The 24,113-nt window shown below is 39.1% G+C and overlaps 1 protein-coding gene across 1 annotated transcript in view; it reads left to right on the top strand.

Annotated features, from left to right (window-relative positions):
* Positions 1-24,113, top strand: part of TMTC2 (transmembrane O-mannosyltransferase targeting cadherins 2) — a 431,967-nt gene that overhangs the window by 351,355 nt on the left and 56,499 nt on the right. The window contains exons 10-11 of the mRNA XM_062203152.1: positions 9,828-9,942; positions 21,081-21,144. Coding sequence (XP_062059136.1) covers positions 9,828-9,942; positions 21,081-21,144 — 179 coding nt within the window. The remainder of the gene's footprint in view (positions 1-9,827; positions 9,943-21,080; positions 21,145-24,113) is intronic.

Here is a 24,113-nt window from a genome sequence, read left to right as displayed (position 1 = left end):
ACCTTATGTGAATAAGCACCTTTCCTAGCAGCATCCCCAGTGGACAGCTAGACTGAATCTTGGCCACTAATTTTGTTTTTTTTAAGATTGATTTATTTGAATGACAGAGTTGCGGAGAGCAATATCTCCCATCCGCTGAGTCACTTCCCAAATGTCCACAGTGACCCGAGCTGGGCTGATCAAAAGCCAGGAGTCAGGAGCTTCTTCTGAGTCTCCCACTTGGGTGTGCAGGGTCGCAAGCACTTGGGACACATTAAAGTGCTTTCCCAGGCCATTAGCAGGGAGCTGGATTGGAAGTGGAGGAGCCGGGATTTAAACCAGAGCCCGTATGGGATGACAGCACTTCAGGCGGAGGCTTAATCTATTACTACACCAGAGCGCTGTCCCCTGATGGCTGTGTTATCATCAACCTTCTCTTATCAGGAATGCATTACTCCCCTCCCTAACAGAAGGACCTCACAAAAGACTTGCTACAATTCCTCTTAACCACTCATCTTTTCCTTACCACTAGATATCACTACAACCAGTTAGTCCAAATATTTTACAATGGATTTCCCCTTGTTCTGGTCCCCTAAATCTTTGACAGAGTCCCCAAGTACTGATGCCTCTGGAATGCTGGTAATGTTCTTTTCACGATCTGGCTGCTGATTAAAAAGCTATAGTCTCTTGGTGAAAATTCAAGGAATACCCACACTTGTGCACTTTAAGTATATTCAACTTAAATTTTAAATTGAACAAAATCACACCAAAAAATCAGCTCCATCCAGAAATGATGCATTTAGCTGTGGTGCCTTGAGCGTTCCCTTATAAATTTGCATTTAAGGGTTCACCTGTCTCCATAATCTCCTCCATCTTCTAATTAATTGGAGCGCTTCAAGAGTAAGCATTGCATGTACTCCCCCCCCCCCCCACACTGCAAGAATCACATCTTGTGGTTAGTAAACACAATATGAATTTCTTGGATTGGACATATTAGTTCATAGTTATGATCAGAGATCATTCTTCTATGTTCAGATTATAGAATTTACTGCAAAACACAATAGAATATGACAGAAGCTAGCTAAATTAGATGGAGTCTTCTGGAATTAGTATGTATTTGAAGGTATGATTAACATCTGGATTATTTTGCTGGGGTCCAGGAGAAATGCAGAGCTATAAAAGAAGGGCCAGCCTGTTGCTCATGTCCAGGAGATGCTGTGGAAAATGCACTATGCAGGGCACCCCCAGCAGTTGTCCATTGGCCACTGCACGTAGCAGTTACTACAGCTCTGCCTATGATTGCTGTAAGGTGTGAAGATGTGGAAAGTGCTCTGCTGGTGACCTATGCTGGCTCAGCTCTAGTTTGCTTTTGAAGATGAAGCAAGTAGCCATGTAGGGAAGTCATTGGTAAATTGGTTAAACACATGCTTACTAACTACTTTCTTTGAGCTGGGAAGTAAGAAAGTGAGCCACCAGGAGAGCCTTCCAGGTGGAGGGAATGGCAGATGGAGAGGCGCTGAGGCAGAAGTCTTTGTTCCCCTGGTGAGTTGGAGGAACTGTAGCAGAAGGAGGGGAGAGCCTAGACTGTTATGAAGTTGTGTAGGCAAATGTGAGGATTCTGGAATCAGCTGAGGGATGATGCATTCTCACTTCCATTTTCACAAGATGACTCAAACAGCTGTTATAAGAATATCCTGTATGGTGAAGGGCAGGTAGGAGATTATTGCTGTAATCCAGGGTAAGATACTGGTTTAAGATGGGGTGGTATTGGTTGAGGTCAGGCAATTCTGGATGTATTTCAATGATTAGCTGTTTTCCCAAGAAGACCTACCTTAATAGAAATACTGTGTTGTATCTTATAAATAAGATATGAATTTGCCTTTGCCTTTTAATATTATAGCCACATATGAATTATTTTTCCTAAAGAGAACATTACATCTATTACAGATTTTTTTAGCTCTTTAATTTATATGCATTGATTTTTCTGTTAAAGATTTATTTCTGTGTTTCAGCTTTTTAACTTTTTAAGGGATTTATTAATACATTATATTCTCAGGATTACAGCAAATGCATGATAATTGCTACAAAACAATTCTCATCAATTCTCATGTTAATGGTATTTTAATACAAACAGACTTGGTGTAGTTAATAGATAGAATTCTAAGAATAATGATACTTTCCTTCATCCCTCCATTCCTCACCCCCTTTCTCTTCTCTCTCAATTTCTTCCTTCCTATCTTCCCTCCTTCCTTAACTTTTGAGATAACTTATTTTTAAAGTTTGATTTATTTATTTGAAAGCTAGAGATAGAAGAGGCCAAGAGAAATCTTCCATCCCCTGGTTTATTCCCTAATTGGTTGCAGGGGCCAGGACTGCGCCAGACTGAAGCCAGGAGCTTCATTTGGATCTCCCATGTGGGTACAGGGGTCCAAGTACTTGGACTGTCTTTTACTGCTTTGCCAGGTGCATTAGCAGGGAACTGATAGGAAGCAGAGCAGCTGGGATTCAAACTAGTGCTTTTATGGGATGCCAGCATTGCAGGTCATGGATTAACCTGCTGTGCCACAGTGTCAGCTCGAGATAACATATATTCATTATTATTTGTTTAAAAGGCAGAGAGAGAGAGAGATTCCATAAACTGGTTCATTCCCCAGATGACAACTGTGGTTGGGGCTGGACCATGCTGAAGTTAGGAGCCTGGAACTCCATCAAGGCCTCCCATTTGGGTAGCAAGGGACCAAGTGCTTGGACCATCTTCTGCTCCTTTCCCAGGTTCATTAGTAGGGAGCTGAATTGAAAGTGGAACAGCTGGCTCATGAACCAGCACTCCGATATGGTATGTTGGCATTGCAGGCAATGGTTTAACTCATTGCACCACAGCACCAGCCCCTAGATGCATTGATCTTAATAGTGAATTTCTCATGCTATTATAGTAGGTAATGCCAGTCACATTTAATCTAGGGAGTTTATGTATAGAAATTTTATAAAGCAGTCTTTGGGCCTGTGGCTTAAGGCTGGCTTACATTTTTATGGATTTCTGCTTTGTAGACCGCTTTTTAAATCCAGACGTTAATGAAGGATTGATCTTCACAAGCTTGTCATCTTGAAATGTTTTTGAAATATACCAAGTGGTTTACATGATTTGGTGAGCGAGAGGATTGTCCAGAGAAGAAAGGATATAACTGTGGCTGAGATGGTGAATCCAAAACTGTCAACTCGTTTCTCCCTTTCTGCACTTTAGGCTGCAGGGAGACTTCCACGCTGTCTGCAATCTATTGAAAATGCTTTGTCTTTTTAAATCATCTTGTTTCTCCATATCCAAATTACTTCTTTTTTCCTATATAATTTCTTAACTAATTTTTTCTTTTTTTTTTTTTCATCCTTTGATTTGAGACAGATACAGATGATGATAATTAACTTGGGAAGGGCAAATTACAAACCAAAGAAATAAAGTGTGGTAGCAACAATGCACACATGAGAACCAAATATATTTTAGTTAACATTCTTGTGGTTTCTTTATTTGCAGTTTTAGTCCATTATCAAAGACAAAGTAAGAGTCTGTTTACTGTATACGAATGAGAAATGATTTCTCAAAAATCTATTCTTTGTGAAGGATAAAATACTTGCTTCTCCTTATTTTAAGAGTGTTCAAAGAGTAAACTTAAATTTAACGGATATGTCTTACATCAGTGGATCTTTGTATCCACACCTACACAAGAGCACTTCAGGATGTCCAGAGAGAGGTGCAATTAAAAGATGAGTTTATTTTGGTGCAAATTTTTTTGAAATTCCTGCACAGTTTTTCATAACTTACGTCTTTTTTTCTCAAATATTTTGAAGACTATTTGAAGGCATGGATTTCTATTTATATTTATTCATCAAACTAGACTTTTCTTTTAATTCCATTTTGTATGAACTTTTAAAAGCACATTCATAAGTGAGTTCTAGTCATTCTGCTCCGTAATAAAGGGAATAGCATGCTACCTGCAGTGGATTACCGGAAGAGCTCAGTCTCATTACATAGCCTATCTTAGGTGTAATGTTTCCAGAAAAAACAAATGCTTATCCACCTCACTAATACTTCAAGTTGGCTACAAGAACAGCCCTTTCAGCATCATTTGAGAACTTGTTAAAAATGTTTATATAAGGCTCTATCCCACACCCACTGAATCTTTCTGGGTAGCCTTTTTCTTTGTTTAAGTCCTCTAAGTGATTCTGATGTGCACAAAAGCTAGAGAGACTAATGGAAGTGGTAAGTCTTCAGCGCGCCTGGCATCCATCAACATAGATGGATGCCCTGAAGTGCTTCTTCCTTTTGTTCCCTCTTTGCTTTGTAGTCCTAGTTCCATCTTGTACTACTTGCAGCATCTGATCTCTAGTAACCGCTCCTTGTCCACAAACCTTAGAATCTCTCTCTGTCTCAGTGCAGTCCTTTAGTGAACAGCACCTATGTCTGTGTTGCTAGTATTGATCATTTCTCCAAGCAGTGACTGAGTGCCTTATTGTTCAAATAGTTCACTTCCCAACTGTTGAATACGACTGGACTGGGATCAACCTAGCCATGTGTGCTGTAAACGGAGTAGTCGTATTGGGACAAATTCAGTTTATACTCTTGTTCCAGCAGAATTAATGCCCTTCCTTTACTCTTTTATTAAATACTCTCTTGTTCAGAGAGTGAACTATATTATAGCAAACTTAAACCATAAGCAATTCTAACACTATTGGAAACTCTCTAAGGAAGCTTCATCAAGAAGAACATGCTTAAAATGCATAAAAATGAATGATGATTATTTATAATGGATAGGCAAGACAGAACTGGAGGTTGAGGTGGGCTAACCCTAGGGCCAAGAAACCTTAGAGGCTGAGTATTACACACAAATAGGGCTGGGAGCAGTGGGTTACCTCTGGGAAGCATAAGTAATTCAAAGAGGCTGTGGCCTGGTGGAACCAATAGATAAGCTAGGGAAAGAGTGATCTGAGGCAGAGTCTTCCAGAAGAGGCAAGGGAAACATTTTACTCATGATTCCCACCAATAATGTTGAATTTTAGTTTTTTTTAATAGTGATTATGAAAAAAACCTACCGAGTATGTCTTTGTTCTTCTATTTTGTCTTGGCTCTATGTGTGTATTTGAAATGAGTCAATTCTATGTTGAATTTCAAGCAATTGATCATTGTGTAATATGACAGAATAATAATTTACTTTCAATTTCAGTTCTGATATTCAAGTTCAGTTAAAAAACAAACAATTCATACTCTATAATATTTTATGCTTTTATCGTAGCCGAACACCACTGCTGGGCTATTGAGATATATGGTCTGTCAAGAACAGAATGAGGGGAATTATGCAAATATCTAATTAATGTGTTGTGACATTGTTATTCTGAATATTAATATGATGAATGAATTCTACTGTTATAAAATGTTTATATAGGAATTTTTTATGTCACCATTTGCAATACTAAAAATTATATATTCCCTCTAGTTTTTGCACTTTGCAAAGCTTTTTACAAAGTACATGTTGCCTGACAAAGCTAAATTCAGACAAAAAAAATTTTATTAAATTATGATAAAACCTATTTGATTTTATGTAATTAGTTAATGTTATTTCTTTTGTTGATCAACATTAAAGATGTAACATTGAAAAGTTTTGCCTTGGATATTGCTTGTAAACTGGCTCCTTATATCATTGAATAGCATCACCTTCATCATATAGGTCTTTATCATATAGCTAACGTAACCCTCTCCCTCTCCATTAAATGAAGCATTATGTATCATTTACTTTGCAGGTTTTTTTTTTACCATAATTAAAATCTCATTTTCCCTGTACAGTCTGGAATAATGAATTTTAAGAACATAACCTTTGACTGGCGCTGCAGCTCACTAGGCTAATCCTCCACCTGTGGTGCAGGTACCCCGGGTTCTAGTCCCAGTTGGGGTGCTGGATTCTGTCCCGATTGCTCCTCTTCCAGGCCAGCTCTCTGCTGTGGCCCGGGAGTGCAGTGGAGGATGGCCCAAGTGCTTGGGCCCTGCACTTGCATGGGATATCAGGAGGAAGCACCTGGCTCCTGGCTTCGGATCGGCTCAGCACGCTGGCCATAGCGGCCATTTGGGGGGGTGAACCAACAGAAGGAAGACCTTTCTCTCTGTCTCTCTCTCTCTCTGCCTGTCCAAAAAAATAAATAAATAACCTTCATTATTCAATTAATTGTCATATTTTCCTGGTTGTTATATACTCTAAATCCCAGAGTTAATAGCTGCCTGGAAAGACAAATAATGGTTAATACAGGAATGTGTTTATTTACGTAAATATTTTATTTTGAAGACAAGTAGCAATTAATAACTGTGTTTTATATATATATTTTATTTATTTTATTTGAGAGGTAGAGTTACAGACAATGAGCAGGTGAGAGAGAGAGGTCTTCCGTCCGCTGGTACACTCCACAGTTAGCCACAACGGCCGAAGCTGAGCCAATCTGAAGCCAGGAGCCAGGAGCTTCCTCTGCGTCTCCCATGCATGTGCAGGGGCCCAAGTGCTTGGGCCATCTTCCTCTGCTTTCCCAGGCCATAGCAGAGAGCTAGATCAGAAGTGGAGCAGCCTGGACTAGAACTAGCGCCCATATGGGATGCCAGCACCGCAGGTAGAGGATTAACCTGTGCCACAGGCTGGCCCCAATAATTATGTTTTAATCCATGAAGTCTATATCAAGCATAACTAACTGAAGGGTAGATTTAGCCTGATGTCTGTTATTAGATACATGTAAAAAGATATTAGTTTTCTACTGTGCCATGGATTATCTCATTCTTGCTATCTTTTCTTAAAGAATATGTATTTTTTTTATAAATTGTATTTATTTGAAAGAGTGACAGAGAGGGTGAGAAGAAGCAGGCAGGGACCAAGCCCATAGAAACCAGGAGCCAGCAACTCCATCCGGATGTCCAGCGTGGATAACTGGAACTGAAGTACTTGAAGCATCATCTGCAGTTTCCCTGGAGCACTAGCAGGGAGCTAGAGCAGAAGCAGAGTAGTGGGGGCTCCACCTGACACTCTGCTGTAAGACGTGGGTGTCCCAAGTTGTGGTTTAACCTGCTGGACCACAATACCTGCCCTGACAATATGTATTTTAAATTTTATATCATATCTACGTATTCGTTAAATTAGCATACATAGGAATTTCTTAAGTAATGCGTTTTTCTATTTATAAATATCACTTATTTATAACTTTTTTTTGAACTTATTTATAACTTTAAGTACTATCCTTATCCCAAAATTTTTCCTGTTTTTGAGCATGTTAACATGTTAACAAAATGTTGAATGACAAACTCAGAAAACAGTGTGAAACATTTTGTAGAATTTGCTAAATAATCTCCAAGTGGTGGTCTTAAAACTTTGTCATTCAGGGCCGGCATTGTGGCATAGCAGTTTAAGCCACTGCCTGTGACACCAGCATCCCATGTGGGTGCCGGTTTGAGTTCTGGATGCTCTACTTCTTTTTTTTCTTTTTAAATATTTATTTATTTTCTTGAAAGTCAGAGTTACAGAGGAAGGAGAGGCAGAGAGAAAGAGGTCTTCCATCCGCTGGTTCAGTCCCCAATTGACCGCAATGGCCAGAGTTGTGCCAATCTGCAGCCAGGAGCCAGGAGCTTCATCTGGGTCTCCCACATGGGTGCAGGGGCCCAAGGACTTGAGCCATCTTCCATTGCTTTCCCAGGCCACAGCAGAGAGCTGGATCAGAAGTGGAGCAGCCGGGACTTGTACCGGCGCCCACATGGGATGCTGGCACTGCAGGTGGCAGCTTTACCTGATACTTCACAGTGCTGGCCCCCGCTCTACTTCTGATCTAGTTCCCTGCTAGTGCTCCTAGGAAAGCAGCAGAAGATGGCCCAACTACTGGGGCACCTGCATCCATGAGGGAGACGCTGATGAAGCTGCTGGCTTCCATCTGGCCCACCCCTGGCCATTGTGGGCATTTGGGGAGGGAACCAGTGGGTAGAAGATCTCTTTCTGTCTCTCCCTTCCTCTCTGTAACTCTGCCTTCCAAATAAATAAAATAAATCTTTAAAAATAAATAAATAAGTAATAAATCTCTGTCACTTAGTTTTGAAAAATTGGCTTTATAATCCTAGGTCTGCCTTTACTCATAAGTATTTACTTAACAAAGTTTAGAAATAATTTAAGTGCAAACTGTGTCTAAAGTATATTATCACCTTGTGAAACAGTTCCTCATTTATTTTTGAAAATTAGTCTTTAGTGCCTAAAAAATTATTTGTAGTATTTACTAAATAAATAATAAATAATAGGCTCTACCAACAGTCATCAGGGAGCATTTACTGATTTTATAGTTTTCTATTTCTGTGCACTGCTCAGGACTTGAAAATCATTTTTATAACTACTTTAGTATTGTTAAATTCTTTAAGAAAACAGGAAACCCCAAGCAAGAAGAAATTAGACCACAATTCGACAAACCTGGCAGTTGCCTAAATGGCCTCAGCACTTTCCTGTCAACTTTTGATTTAGTTTTCATTCGAATATACTTACCACATAAATCTTAACATCATTCTTTTGCTTTTAATTAATCCCTAGCTATAAAAAGTAGCCTATTATCTCTGCATATTTGTAGCCTTAGAGTTGGGCTCAACATTTATGTAGGTTTCTTTATCTTTACAATGTATTTCTGGCATAGCATTGTATAAAAATTGTCGAGGTGTAGTTTTAAACAGCTGTGTGGCTCTCTGCAGTGATTATTTTAAAAAATTTGTTCACTTATTTATTGAGAGACATAGAGAGTGGCAGACAGAGAACTCCAACCCATTGGTTCATTGCACAAATGTCTGCAACAACCAGCACTGGGTCAGAGCAAAGCAGAGAGCCTGGAACTCAATGCAGGTTTTCCCTGAGGGGGTAGAAACCCAACTCTCTGAGCCATCACCTGATGCCTCCCAGAATTTCCATTAGTAGAAAGCTGGAATGAAAAATGAAGCCGGGACTCCAGGGAAGTCATTTCTATATAATAATTCTACCCTTGCAAAGCTGACTCAAAGTAATCTGAACTATGTGCACTTGAGTAGGTGTTGAGGAAGAGCAGGTTAAGCCCCTGCTTTGGACATCTGCGTCCCTTGTGGGAGTGCTGGTTCAAGACCCACCTACCCCATGGTTCTGATCCAGCTTCCTGGGAAAGCAGAGGATGATGTCTCAAAGTTTGGGCCCTCTGCCACCCACATGGGAGGCCTAGAAGAATTTCCTGGCACACGGTATTGGCCTGGGCCAGCTTTAGCCATTGCAGGCATTTGGGGAGTAACCAAAAGAGATCAGTTTCTGGCTCTTTCCCTTACAAAACAAATAAATAAAGTCTTTAAAAAACATATGTGAACTTGTAATATTCTGTTTTTATTACTAAATCTAATTGCACTCATGCTAAGTCTACCTTTATATGTTCTTTAAATGATTTTAGCAGTACTTAAGTATAAAAATGAATGTACTTCAGTATGGATACACCTGTTTTTCCTTATATATCATAGACACAAGGTGTTTTAAACACTAGCAAAACCACTCAATTCATATTCATATTTGTATTATAAAATTCTTCAAATTTATTCATCTTATTTCCTGCTTGAATAGTCTCTAAAGGCTGTTTTTAAGAAAATTTTAAAGCATCCAATAGAAGCCTTCAACTATCTTGCAATTAAGGGAAAGGCATATAAAGTATGACAAAATAATAATGAACATGTCGTTAAATCTTAGCTTCAAATCAACCTTTACCATGGTCCTTATTTTCTCTAATAACCACTTTATTGTCTCCTATAATTATTACGTTCAGAGTTGAATTTCATTTGCTCTCTTTTTTTGCAGGTCAGTTTCTTCTGGAAGAAGCCCGCCTTGTAGAAGCTGCGGAGATGGCAAAAAAAGCAGCGGAACTGGATAGTACAGAGTTTGATGTTGTCTTCAATGCTGCTCATATGCTCAGGTTAGTTGTTGTTTTAATGTACCTTAAAAGACACCTGCCCAGGCTTTGAGAAGGTAATTAAGTTTACTAATTTCCCCTATCGTACCCCCTTACTCCACATTCTTTGTGTGAACCATGCTACTTAACCATGCAAATATTAGTCATGTTAGTCACTGTAGTCTATGTGCATAATGTGTAGGGCAGATGAGCCATAATGAGAACTTGTCTTTTGTCCTAAAAATTGTTATAAAATTCACATATGAAACTGCAAAATCACATTTATCAATTCTCTAATTAAAGGCCTCCAAAGTAAAACATTCTACCAGTTAGCCAACTGGCTCACCATATTGATGTTTTTATATTAATTACATTGAATATGGCACGCAGATTTAATATCTTTGATAATGAAGAAGATTATGAAATACAAATATGCTTAAGGCCCATGACATTCCCAAAATGACCCTGTAATCAGCCCTGTTGCTGTATCATGAAAGAAAACATTTTTTAGGCTTCTGGTGCTTCTTTGAGTAATTTTAGAAAGGTTATTACAAAGGCTACTCATAATACAGCAGTAACATAAAAAGGCAGATAAACAATTTTTGTTGTGATTATCAAAAGAGTCAATGTATTTGTAAGTGGTACTTTAGGTTAAGAAGGGTGTTTATAAGAAACTCACATGATTTATAGAGCTGTTTAAAAAGCATTAGTTGTTCTGTTAACAATGTGTGTACCCCTTCACTCGTGCTGTTACTTGAATTTCACTCTATTATATCCCTAAGTGCTTTGTTAAGTGACATTCACACAGTGGTCTCTGTGCTTGACTTCTAGGGATAAATTTGTAATTATGTTGGAAATACATAAGGAAAGAAAAATAACTGAGACGTTGGTTCATACTTGGATGATTTTAAACTGAGAACTTTTGGAAAAAGCAGAGGAACTGTTTATTTTTAAATCCTTGTGTTAGGGAAGTAGATTCACACATAGATGTAAGAATAATGCAGGACAATCTCCGATACCATTTACCTAGTTTTCCCAGTGGTAATATCCTGCAGATATTATCACAACCAAGATGTGGACATCAATCCAATCTACTGGCAATAACTCCCCAAACCTATTTGCACCAGTGTGATGTGTGTGTTTGTGTGTGTGTGTGTAAATCTCTATAATCTGACCACATGTGTGCATTTGTGTATCTGTCACCACAATTGAAATATAAACTATTACCACATGTGGCCTTCATGGTGTCCTTTGGTAAGCACATACACCCACATACCCTTATCCTCCAGGCAAATTCTATGAGTTACTTTGGGTTTTTCATTAGAGATTATTTTTTTTAAATTAGGATTTTTTTAAAAAAATTTTTATTTATTTATTTGAGAGGTAGAGTTACAGACAGTGAGAGGAAGAGACAGAAAACAAAGTCTTCCATCTGCTGGTTCACTCCCCAGATGGCCGCAATGGCCAGAGCTGAGCCTATCCATAGCTAGGAGCCAGAAGCTTCATCTGGGTTTCCCACATGAGTGCAGGGGCCCAAGAACTTGGGTCATCTTCTACTGCTTTCCCAGGCCTTAGCAGAGAGCTGGATCCAAAGAGGAGCAACTGAGACTAGAACCGGCACCCATTTGGGATGCCAGTGCTCCAGGAGGAGGATTAATCCACCGTGCCACTGCACTAGCCCCTAGAGATTATTGATAGAACTGTTTCTAGTGGCCTCCTGCTTGGCTTTTAATTAGTTTAAATCAAAAATATAAAGCTTAGCTAATAGGAAGAAGACATTATGAATGATCATTTCAGTGTTCTCGCTCCATATTAATATTTAACATTTCAAGTCTCTCATATGATGAAGCCAAACAAGCTGACATCTACACAGAGAAAACAGGATTCATTTGACTATTTTCTGTGTGTATGTATTCTATAACTCTTCTGCAAAAACCTTCAATGCTAGGATAATTTCTTTAAAAAGCCGTGGAAATTTGCAAAACAGTTACATGCTTTTGCAGGGAGAGGACTTTTTGTTCTCCATAAATAAAAGACTAGGATTTTAATCACAACAAATCATTTGCAAAGATTGGAAAGCACCAGTGTCCCTGGGTGAATCCACCTGTTCATAATCTATATTTCAACAGCAAGTCACTTTGCTCTATTTTGAATCAGTGTCTGGAATTCAAGGTTTACCAATGAAAAACCATTGTAAGAACATTACAAAAAAGTTCTGAGTTACCCATAGATCACTTGTAACTTTCTTTTTAGATACAATGGTGCTAGAAAGCAGTGAAAAGTTTTGGCTACACATCAACAATGTAGAAATTCTTAGGATTTATTTAGCAGAATCTCTAGCTTAAGACAGTCTGCATTCCTCATTAAATTATATTAGGTCAATGTCCTATCTTGATTTGGAAGTATAACCATAGCTCAGTAACTATATCCTGCTCAAATTTGTGGCAGCTTCTAGGAGTGATTTTATTTTAGCTTTTCTGTTTTTCAGCCCCACCAAATTCAAGTATTTGAGTGCTTACTGTGCAAGCTGAACACCAGTGGTGTACTCACCTGGGCACCTGTCAATAAGGAAGTCACTAGAGGAAACCCCCGGCAATGAGAAAGTCCCTAGTGAGAATTCCTAGCAATAGAGCAATCCCTAGTGATAGAAAAGCCCTTAGCCAATGGCAGTCTACCTCGCACATACACTCCCTCGCAGTGTATGAGAAATTATTAGGAAATAGTTTGGATTGGAAGGAATCGCTGGCTGTCTCCCTGTTTGTGACTTATTTAATGGGATTCATGATTTCCCTTATATCTCAAATGAGCAATTTAGGAAAAGATTACAGTTCAAGAAAATGTCCCATTGGGGTCAGCATTGTGCACAGTAGATAAGCCACTGCCTGTGCTGCCAGCATTCAGTATGAATTCCAGTCCTGGTTGCTCTGCTTCCAATCCAGTTCCCTGTGAATGTGCCTGGGAAAGCAGAAAATGATGCCTCAAGTGCTTGGGTCCTGCCACCCGTGTGGGAGACCAGCGTAAAGTTTCTGGCTAATGGCTTTGGACAAGGCCCAGCCCTGGCTGTTGCAGCCATTTGGAGAGTGAACCAGCAGATGAAAGATTCTCTCTCTCTCTCTCCCCCCCTTCTCCCTCTCTCCCCTCTCCCCCTCTCTTTCTCTCCCCCCTTCTCCCTCTCTCCCCCCTTCTCCCTCTCTTCCCTCTCCCCCTCTCTTTCTCTCCCTCTCTCCCCCCTTCTCCCTCTCTTCCCTCTCCCCCTCTCCTTTTCTCCCCCTCTCCCCCTGTCTCCCTCTTTCTCTATAACTCTTTCAAGTAATAATTTATTTTAAAAACAGTTCCACCAATATAACTTCCACTTTCTTGTTTAATTCCCAATAAAATGGACAAGAAAATCTACAAGTATTATAAAGGAAAAAACTACTCAGTGCAATTTTTTTTTAAGTCCTTCTGTTTGGATAAGACTAGATTGGAAGAAATGCAAGCCTGAGACCAGGTATCGACAGGTAAATTTTCTTAGTGAAAGTGAAAATTGACATGTGTCTAAAACACCCATTTCAACTCTCCATAATACATAAAGATCTTCCTTTGTGTCGTACAACTGCAAAACTTGAGATATATGACTTCAATTTGGCAGTTCAGATAAAAAAGACAAATAAGAAGTATCAAAATAATGGGCCCTAGGCAAAGCAGATTTATGTTAAAAGCAAAAGAGCCATTTAGAACATGTGAAATCTGTTTGCAAAATGATTCAGAAGAAGTCCGTGTTGTGCAAGTAGCATGAATGTTGTTCAGTGAATGTGTTTGCCCCTCCCCCTTCTGAAACTGAGTGACATTGTACTTCCCTGTCTTTGAATTGGAAGATCTGCGTGGGTTTTATTTAGGTCATTGGATGTGCATGAACCTGGTATATGTCCCTGTTGAGCCACAGCAGCAGAATGAGTGCTTGTTCCCATTTACTGATTTGTGGATTTTGCAGAAGAGTTCTAGAATACACACACTCAGAAATAGCCAGCTGAATCCTGTTTTCTCTGTGTCGATGTCAGCTTGTTAGGCTTCACCATACAAGAGACTTGAAATGTTAAATATTAATATAGAGCGAGAACATTAAATGATCATTCATAATGTCTTCTTCCTATTAGCTAAGATTTATATTTTTGATGTAAAACTCATTAGAAGCCAAGCAGGAGGCCACTAGAAACAGTTCTATCAGTAATTTCTAGGGGCCAGCGCTGTGGCATGTTGGATTAATCCTCCTCCTGCAGCACTGGCATCCCATATGGGTGCTGGTTGCTCCTCTTCCAGTCCAGCTCTCTGCTGTGGCCCAGGAAGGCAGTGGAAGATGGTCCAAGTGCTTGGGCCCTGCACCCGCATGGGAGACTAGGAGGAAGTACCTGGCTCCTGGCTTCGGATCACTGTAGCGCCGGCCGTGGCGGCCATTAGGGGAGTGAACCAACGGAAAGAAGACCTTTCTCTCTCTCACTGTCTAACTCTGCCTGGCAAAAAATTAAAAAAAAAAAAAAAAAAAACTGAGCAACAAAAAAGTCCAGGAACAGTGCCAGCATCACCCACAAGGAGCCCAGCAAAGCAATGCCTCATTCACAGACGGTAATTCTCCCAGGCGCAGCTGCTGCCTCAACTTTCGATTACTTTTAAATTCTATTCTCTCAAGATTGCCTCTGACTGTTGGAAGCTGAATCATGTGCAAGAAGACTGGAAGATGAAGGAAGACTTCTGCCTTCCTTGGGAAAGTGGGATCCACTTTGTGGCTAATTACCAAATGTATTTACAAGGGAGAGTGATCACAGATGTTCAGGGGTCTCACATAATGAGCACTGACAATACATGGAGACATTTTTACTACTTCAAATAAAATGAAAAAGCACTAGATGTTTCCAGATGAGAGCATTAGAAAAAATAAGCAGATTGGATGTCATCAAAGGAAAATATCAAAAGAATTTAAAATGCTAGAACTCAGTAGAGTTATGTCTATTGAGTTGTGAGAGGAAGCTATTGAATCAGTTATTCTATTAGAAACATTTTGTATGAATAGATTTGTTCAGTTTTTTGTCTAGAACTGGAAGCCAGAGAAAAGATGAATATATTTGACATCTAAGAAATCTAGAGCTACTAAAAACACTCCACCTGACTCATACCATTCATAGGCTGTGGTGATGGCTTTGCTGTTGCTGTTTTTGTAATTCTCTTTTTGGTTAAGGGGTAAATATAGCATTTATTGTATTTATTTTTATACATCTGTCTTCCTGCCCTATGTTTTCATCTTTTTAAATTTACTTTTCTTAGAGACAGAACAAAACAGAAAGAGATGAAACTCCCATCCACTGTCTCACTGTTCAGATGCTCACAATAGCCAGGACTGATGATGCCCAGAGCCAGGAGCTCAATCCAGGTCATCCTCATGAGTAGAAGCAACCCAATCACTTGGGCCTTCACCACTGCCTCCTAGGATCTACATTATTAAGCTGAGTTCAAGAGATAGAGCCAGAAATCAGACTCTAGCACTCTGAGAGGGGATGTAGGTGTCTAAACTGCTAGACCAAACAGTTGTCCCATAATTGGCATTTTCTATCTATCCCTACTTCTAATTGTGTATCTGCAGAATAGAAACTAATATTCCCATTTTACAGGTAAGGACATTGAGGCTCAGAGTAACTTCTCAGAGTTAGTAAAGCTGGGATTTAGAGGTGCTGTATTCTGATACTGTTTTCACGTTGGCTTCCTCATGTTCTTAACAACTGACTACAAAGAAACTGTGATTCTTGAAAAGAGTTTTGTTGGAGAAAGGACTTCTAGCAAATAGCAGGATGTTAAATATATAAATCCTAAAGAGTAAAACCCTTCCATTATTGTCCCTTTATGGTAAAGTTTAAAAAGTAGATTCTTGGTCCCTGGAGAGACAACTTAAAAGAATATTACAAATTTTAAAAGATCATCCTGGTACAGGTTCTCACATGGGTCACACTTACAGCTAAGTGTGTACTATCCCTTTTTTCAGGCCTGATGGCTCAAGCTGTCACTGTTCCCAAAGGTAATAGGAAAAGCCGACATTGCACTCCAGCAACTGGTTCAGATTGCTTCCCTGATAGCAGAGTGAATATATGAGGAAGAATCATCATCTTTTCATTACTGTACTCAACTAACAAAATATCAAATAGTTAAATTTATATTTCTAGAACTTAGAAATAATCTCTGCTTTATAAATTCTATTGGAAGTAACATAAAATTTAAATGCATACCTGAGAAAGCATTTAGCTATCTCCAAGACCCTCTAGGCCATATATTTTCTTCTTTAACACTTCCAAAAATACCAGAAAGTCAATGAATTTTCTGATTACAACTTAAATTTTAATGCATAACTTTTGGCAAAGAAAGTCTTATTTCAGCTAAGTCTTAATGAGTTGTAAGCCTTTCAAGCAAATCATGGTGGCAGGTGAGGTTGAAGGTGGGCATCTCCCAACTCAGGGGCTCTGTGATTCTACTGAGCTGGTGAATCACCTGAGTCCTTGTTGAAATGCACACTCCAGGGGCCGGTGTTCTGTGGCAGGCAGTTAAGTGGCCACTTTCAATGCCAAAATCCCATGTTAGAATACCTGTTCCAGTCCTGGCTGCTCTACTTCCAATCCAGCTCCTGGCTAATACTCCTGGGAAAGCAGCTGAAGATGGCCCAAGTACTTGGGACCCTGGATGGACCTACCTGGATGGCTCCTGGTTTCACCCTGGACCAGCCCTGGCTGTTGCCACCATTTAGAGAATGAACCAATGGGTGGAATATCTCTCTCTCCCTCTCTATTCTCTGCCCCATCTCTCCTCTTCCCTCCCTACCTCTCTGTGTAATTCTTTCATGCAAATAAATAAATCTTTAAAAATTACTTTATCAGCCTTCTCTTCTATGTTTTTGTTTGTTTGTTTGTTTGTTTTCTTACTACATTACTTCATTACCTCTCCATCCTTTCTTAGAATTGAGACAGATATGTGCAGGTCCTAAAACCCATGTTGAATGTCGATAGTTTTCATCTGACAAGACTTAATGGTAATGAAAATTTTATTGTAGGAGTTCCCTTGAAAGGTCATTTATGTTCCATTGTTTTTATATATGAATGACCCTGGTTTTCCTATTTTACAAATTTTCCATACTTTCTTATGTGCTCATTCATTTTGAATCTACTTTTACTCCTACTCACCACTCATCAACTAGAATTAAAGTTTAGTGCTGCTTTGAGTCACTTAAAGCTAAACATCAGTTTAGTGATTGGCAAGAATCCATGGAAACACACCTACTGTTTCCTTCTCTATTTTCAAGTTTCATGAACCAATAGTCTCTCTACTGAAAAAGACTACCCAATCTTTAATAAAATGTTCAAATGAATCAGCTGGTTATTATCCATATTAAATATTTTCAATTCAAAATTGAAAATTCACAACTACTAATAATTACAGGTAAAAGGATACTTTAAATACTAGGTTTTATTTTTATATTGTCAAAGAATTAGCATTAAATTTAGAAATCTAACTTTATAATTCTAAAACATGCAGATAGATAATTTTAAGTCATTCTTGTAATCAGATTGCCTTCAAACATTTCATATGGTATATTATAACATAATTGCCCCCCAAATTTCTGTTATATAACTTTTCATATAAGATTATGAGCCATAAGCCTGTTCCAAAGTATGCTTTTATATTATAAAACAACATGAGCGCTGAATTACACATAAGAAATATATATGTATATTTTTAAAGGTTGTGAACTTTATCATCCCATGTACAAAAGTGGAATTCTGACATATGCAAATGACAAAGTTTGGGGCATGTTATTTTCTGTTTTTTTTTCTTTGAGCCTACATTTTTACCAATGGTGAAATAATTGAATCTTAAATATTTTAAGGCATAATCCACCCAATCCAAGGATATCTTGAAAACTCAAGGTTCATTTCATAGTCTAATTCACAAATAGCATCTGCTTTTTTTCTAATTCCTTAACCTTTCCTGAGACTGAGATGCTAAAGGCAGTGTGAAGAATGAGAGGACCCAACATACGTGATGGGTATGGGTTGGTAATGACAAATAAGCCTCCATCTGATTCTCCAGTTGATCTCTCTTGTTGGCTTAGTAATTGAGTCCTTACTCCCTACAGATGTGCCACAACATAATATTGATCTTAGGATGACATATTTGTTAAAGTGATACTTCTTTCTGATGATCTCTTGTCGCTTGGTAAAACGTCTCTACACCTCGCCTGGGAAATCTCTCTCCTAGAGCCAGCTGCTCTTCTCCTTTGCTTACCTACTGAGTCTTCCACTTGGACACATGGGAAACTTAATGGTTCCCCTTCATGGATCCTCAATTGGATATTGAGAGCTCCTAAAAGCAGGAGATTGCTAGAAGTAATAAAAGAAACCTGATGTGGCTTTTGCTTTTTCCTCATCTTTAAAATGTGATTAATATTAGTTGCTTCATGGTATTGCTTTCAACTGGTAAATGAAATAATCAGCACTTGGGTAGAGGATTCATAAATGTTCTATCTGAGCAAAGACATAATGAAAGAAGAAGGGGTATGCATATGCAGAAAAGTACATCTTCTCAGTTGATTTTAACAGATGTGACGTGGGAACCTGAGTCCTGTAACTGGTCCCTAGCAATCTCATGGTTGACAGTCTTGACAACACGTAGTAGAATCCCCTACACAACTTACACAATTCAAATGTTGATTAATTGTTCTGTTGTTTATGCAGTTAAGATTTATTAAGCTCTCCGGCGATGCTTCTTGCAGAAGGGAATATAAAATATAGTGTCTACTATGGAATGGACATTGGACAGTTCCTCATGAGTTTTAATGAAGCCAAGATAGAAATGAACAAACATTCTGTGGGTGAAACTGACATACTCTTCTCTTTCATATGCTGCCATAAATACCTGCTGATTAGTAGTCAATAAAGTCTACTTAATATTAGAAGCAAAGCCCAAGAGTGAAAATTAATTTTTATAGTTATATGACATGTATAATAAATCCTACTGAGGATTTTTTTTTTCATTTTCATTAGAAGATCATCAATTCTACAAGTTTCAGAAACTAAGTTTTCTAAACTAGATACTTCCTTTGGGAATTAAAGCACTAAAGTATATGAAGACTTTAAGAAATTAATAACCATTTTTGGTGGAAAAAATCTTAAAATCGAATTATTTTAAAGGCATTTCATCTAGTGGAGCCCTCATTTCTTGTTTGATCCTTATCTACCTCATAAATTGAATCATCATAAAGATGAATATTAATGGTAGCTATACTTGTCATGTTAGACATCAATTGGTTGATCTTGCTTCAAAGTAAGCTACTTCTTTGTAGTATTAAGTTACTCTAATTTCCTACCTCCATGCCTTTTATTTTTCTCTGGAGAAAACCCTTCCAGGGCATGACCTAATGAATTCTGGTTCAGATTTCCAAATGAATCTGAACCAAAGTGATTCTGTAATTTAGTGGAGGGAACCTTCATTAAACACTCCAGTGAGGGGATTTTTTTACTGTTTCATACCAGGATAAAGTACTTTTCTTGACATATTAAAATTGAACTTTAACATTTATGAGAATATAAATTGCAACAGCACATTGTAACATGTCATAGGTCCAGTAGAGCCTTAGGTCAAGGGTTTTTACTTTCTTTATAACCTCCATTAAAAATAGCTATGTTTCTGATTATTTCTCCTTTAAAAATTAGAAAAATATGGCCTGCTCTCTAGGGCGATGTTATCTTCAGTTATTCCCATAATTTATATGGTGGTGTGGGGAATGTCTTCATGGTTTTTATTTCACTTAACCAAAGTACAAATGCAATTTAATAAGTAACGTTCTCTATTAAAACCTGAAAGTGATTTTTCTAATTGAGAAAATTGATTATTGTGTTCTCCTCTACATTGCTGAACTCTGTCATCTTCTTGTCTCAAAATCCTCTTGGCCTCCCAGCTTCAAGAAAATACTTCTCAATTGTAAGTGCAGGACCCATGGCCACTTAATGCTATTCACATTGTAGTAATACTGAATATATCATTTGAAATTGAACTTGACATTTTTCTACAGCTCTTCCTCCCTGCTGTACACATGATCACAGTTGAACCTGCAACAGCTGCTTATATCCTATTATCTTCCATCTTTGAAGGTCTTAAGCAGCATGGTATGATCAGAAAACATTGTGTTTCAAAGGCTGACTGGCTGGATTTCCTCAGCACCTTGACATTTGATTTTTTCTGCTAGCAAGTTGGCTCAGCCTAGGTCTTTCTCACTGCGAATAGCAAAAAATAGGCCATGAACAAACTGATGTATACGGTTCAGGGTGAATCTTATTTGTATAAATCAATTATGCCACTCATGGTGTTTTCAGCAAGACAACTGACTCTGGCTGTGGGAATTACAGAATTCATTCTGCGCTAGAAAAGCCTGAATTGGTAGAAAAATAGGTAGCTCTAGTGGTCAAAAAGAGAGATACACAATAGCAAGTCTTCAGAGGAAGCATATGGCCAGGTCACAGCCCCGTGGCTTCTGCCACTGTGAGTGAATCCTGGCCATCCTGTCACCTTTCTGCCACTCTGCCAGGACTGAACATCTGTTTATCTGAGGTCAGGTCATGTACCCAACCTGGGAGCCAGAGAACAAGAAGGGAGATTATCTATTGTTTTGTTTTGCTTTGTTTTTTTTATTGACTATACACAATGGAAAATTCCTTCCAAATCAAAAAAGGGAGGCTTTCTAGACAAATACATAATTTTTGAGATCTTGAAAATATTCATGTTATTGTAAGACAAAAGCAACTAATCGGTTTGGATAAATTGTAAAAAGAAACTAAGATTTTCTGAAGTATTATGTTCAGTCTAAGAATGCCAGCCCCATTGCATGATACCTGGCTTAGCTTGGGAGAAAAGAACAACATCTCTAATTCATAATATGTAAATGAAAAATGACAACTCCTGCATAGTAATATGTTGAGATGCTATTTATAATTTAAACCAGTAACAGATACATTGCAAGCACTCAGTCTTCTGCTTGGAGTTCCTTTGATTGGTACATCCAAAAGTGTATTTAGTATTACCTTGCTGAAAAACAATTGTTAACCTATAGTTTTTAAATAGATGATGTAGCTGTTTTTCTTTTTCTTCAACAGACAGGCTAGCCTCAATGAAGCGGCTGAAAAGTACTATGATCTGGCAGCCAGACTGAGGCCTAACGTAAGTACTTTCCTAGTGAGAAACGTTACTCAGAAGAATGAACTTGAAGCATGTGATAATTTGAGGATAGATAAGCCCCATGATACTAGGTTATTTTCTCTCTCATTTCTTATTTCGAATACCCACTAGCTGGCTAATTCAATGATGAAATCCAACAGTCTCAAGCTTCTATTTTCCAGAGGTAAAAATTGCTGCTTTTAGCCTATGTAAAGCACCATACATTTCTAGCATTTCAATGTAGATTTTAGCATTGCTAAATATTTTGTGTTTGGATGACTCTTACAAATCAATTCCTTGAACATTTTTTGGCTATGATATTAAATACCTATTATTTTTTGATTATCACAAACCTCGAGCTGAGTGCCTCTGTTCTACAATCCCTCTAATGACTGGGCTTTTCAAGTTTATCAAGAATGTTTTCATTACAATTTTTCCCTTGGTAGTCACACTTCCTTAAAGTAAGATGGATATAAATTAGGTAATTTCTATGGAAATAGGATAACCATGTATGAGAAAATAAGAACTAGTTTTGTATTGATCTTGTAAGCGCATTTTATTCGCAGCACATTCTAAATTCCAGCACATTGCTTTTATTTCCATATACATTCTGCATTCTAACACTAAAGCCTACCATGCTGTCCGGATCTGGACTGTTCTAGATTGAGAAATGTCATCTTGAAACAATAGTAAAATAGTGGACACATCTGATTTGAGTCCCAATGATAGGGTCAGTCTCTTTTCTTCATAGTGACTCACCCATTGGGAAGCTTTAGAGTACCTGGTTTGTGAAAGGATACTGACATTTTGTGCACTCAGTGATAAGACCATGTGGCTGAGTAGACTGAACATGATCAGCTAATTGAAATATGGATGGCAGCTCCTATGCAAAGTTCTATACAGCCCCGTGGGAGAACAAAAGAGAATGAATGCTCCCAGAAAGAAACCTACTTGGGAAAGATCCTTTTTTTTTTTTTTTTCCAGGAGATTGAGCCATGTGTAACCTCAGCCCTGAATCTAAAATTCCCCCAGGTGGTTTTGTAAGGGAAAAAAAGCATTTTCCTCACCCATCATGGACGTCATGGTTGAGAGTTCAGTAAATTGTACATGATGTAAGATCCCTTAGAAATGAACACACCTTTTGTGGTCAGTTGGGCAGAAAGGTTATGATAATAGTAACTGAGGGAAACAGCAAGGCCTGTTTGGTGAGATTCTTCTCTGTGTCCAAGTGTGTCTTCAGAGAAAAGGATGTTAATGACAGTGTTACAACCTACTTCAAGGGAGAAGGGAGGGAAAAGGGCAAATAGTAAACCTTCCTGTTCCTGCAGTTGGCTCCGTTTTCTTTAGCTTAAAATGCTCAGGATAGCAGGGAGCCATATTTTGGATTGGCTGTTCTGAAGCCCATCACGTTAATTACAAGATGTTTCGGGGATTGATGAGCTGTCTGCAACAGAAGAAAATAATAACCCGGATGGAAGCGCTATTAACTGTTAAGATTCATTGAGCCTTTGTTACGTGCCAAGCACCGTGCTGGGTGGGTTGTGGGACGTCCCTCATTCATTTCTCACAACAGCCCACAACACTTTGTCATCCTCATTCTGCTGCTGGTCAGAGAAGTTATAACTCCCCCAGCATGATGGCTAAGCGGGATACCTTGTAACCCAGGCCACTGTGTGCACAGCCAAAGCTATATGAGAAAAAGACTGTCATTTGACAGAAAAGAGGTTGGAGACCCGAACAACAACCATCCTCCTGGTTACTTATTTCACAAATAGTTACTGAGAAGCTGACCTGATTTTAGGCACTGGGTGTGTTACTAGAGACAGCTGCCCAGAGGTTCTTGTCAATTCGCAGAGTGGTGGTAAGTGAGGCAGCAAAGTGTAATGAGAATACATGCGACAGACCAGGCAGGCATCTCAGGAAGGAACTGAGTGCCCACCCTCCTTTAGGCTGTAACAAAGAGCAAGAGGGCTTCTCACTAAAGACTGAGGGCTAGGGCCGACGCCAGCATTTCATATGGGCAGCGATTCGTGTCTTGGCTGCTCCTCTTCTGATCCAGCTCTCTGCTTATGGCCTGGGAAAGCAGTGGAAGATGGCCCAAGTGTTTGGGCCACTGTACCTGTATGGAAAACCTGGACGAAGCTCCTGGCTTTTGACTTCTGATCTGCCTGGCTCCAGCCATCGCGACCATTTGGAGAATGAACAAGGAGATGAAAGACTCTCTCTCTCTCTACCTCTACCTCTACCTCTATCTCTACCATCTCAATGTCTGTCTCAGTCTCTATCTCTCTCTGCCTCTGTAGCTCTGCCTCTCAAATAAATAAGTCTTTAAAAACAAAGAGAGACTGAGAGCTGAGTATGTATTCTGTATTTTATGGATATGCGTATGCCACGCCCCTCTCCATTTCTCCTCCCATCTCTCTCTTCTGGGAAATTCCTGTGTGGAGGGCTTTCTGAGTGTGGATTTCCTGCAAGTACTCCCAGGACCTTATCAGCACAGTGTATGGGGCCGATAGCGCCCTTGGAGAAGGGTTGGGGAGATTCCCCTACACAGCCCCCAGAGAGGGGCTGGAACCCACCTACCAAGGTGACTGAGCACAAACAATGCTTTAGACATGTAGTTGCTGACTAGGCTTGCATCTACAGTTTTCTTCATTCTGCCACGCCAAAATTGCCATTTAATTTAAAAAATTCCCATTTCTTCAGCCCCTTTTACTCACTTAGGCTAACGTCTACCTAGCTACCTTGACACACGCACACAGCAGTGGACAAAATGGACAAGAGCTGCTGCTGAGAGGAGTTACAATCTCGTCTGAGGAGAAGGAGCTTAAGCAAATAAGGTTTTAGTTGGTCAGTGATAAGTTCTTTAGAGAAGAGTGGGGCAAGCAAGGAGGCCAGGAGGCACCTGGCAGCATGTGGGAGGCGTAGCTTTATTATAAATGCCTACATCGGGGACCTCGGAGCAAAATTTC

This window comes from Lepus europaeus, chromosome 10 (assembly GCF_033115175.1).
Source record: "Lepus europaeus isolate LE1 chromosome 10, mLepTim1.pri, whole genome shotgun sequence".
In the NCBI taxonomy this organism is placed as follows: domain Eukaryota; kingdom Metazoa; phylum Chordata; class Mammalia; order Lagomorpha; family Leporidae; genus Lepus; species Lepus europaeus.
The sequence above is the reverse complement of the archived record's forward strand: the minus strand, read 5'-3'. Positions and strand labels throughout refer to the sequence as shown.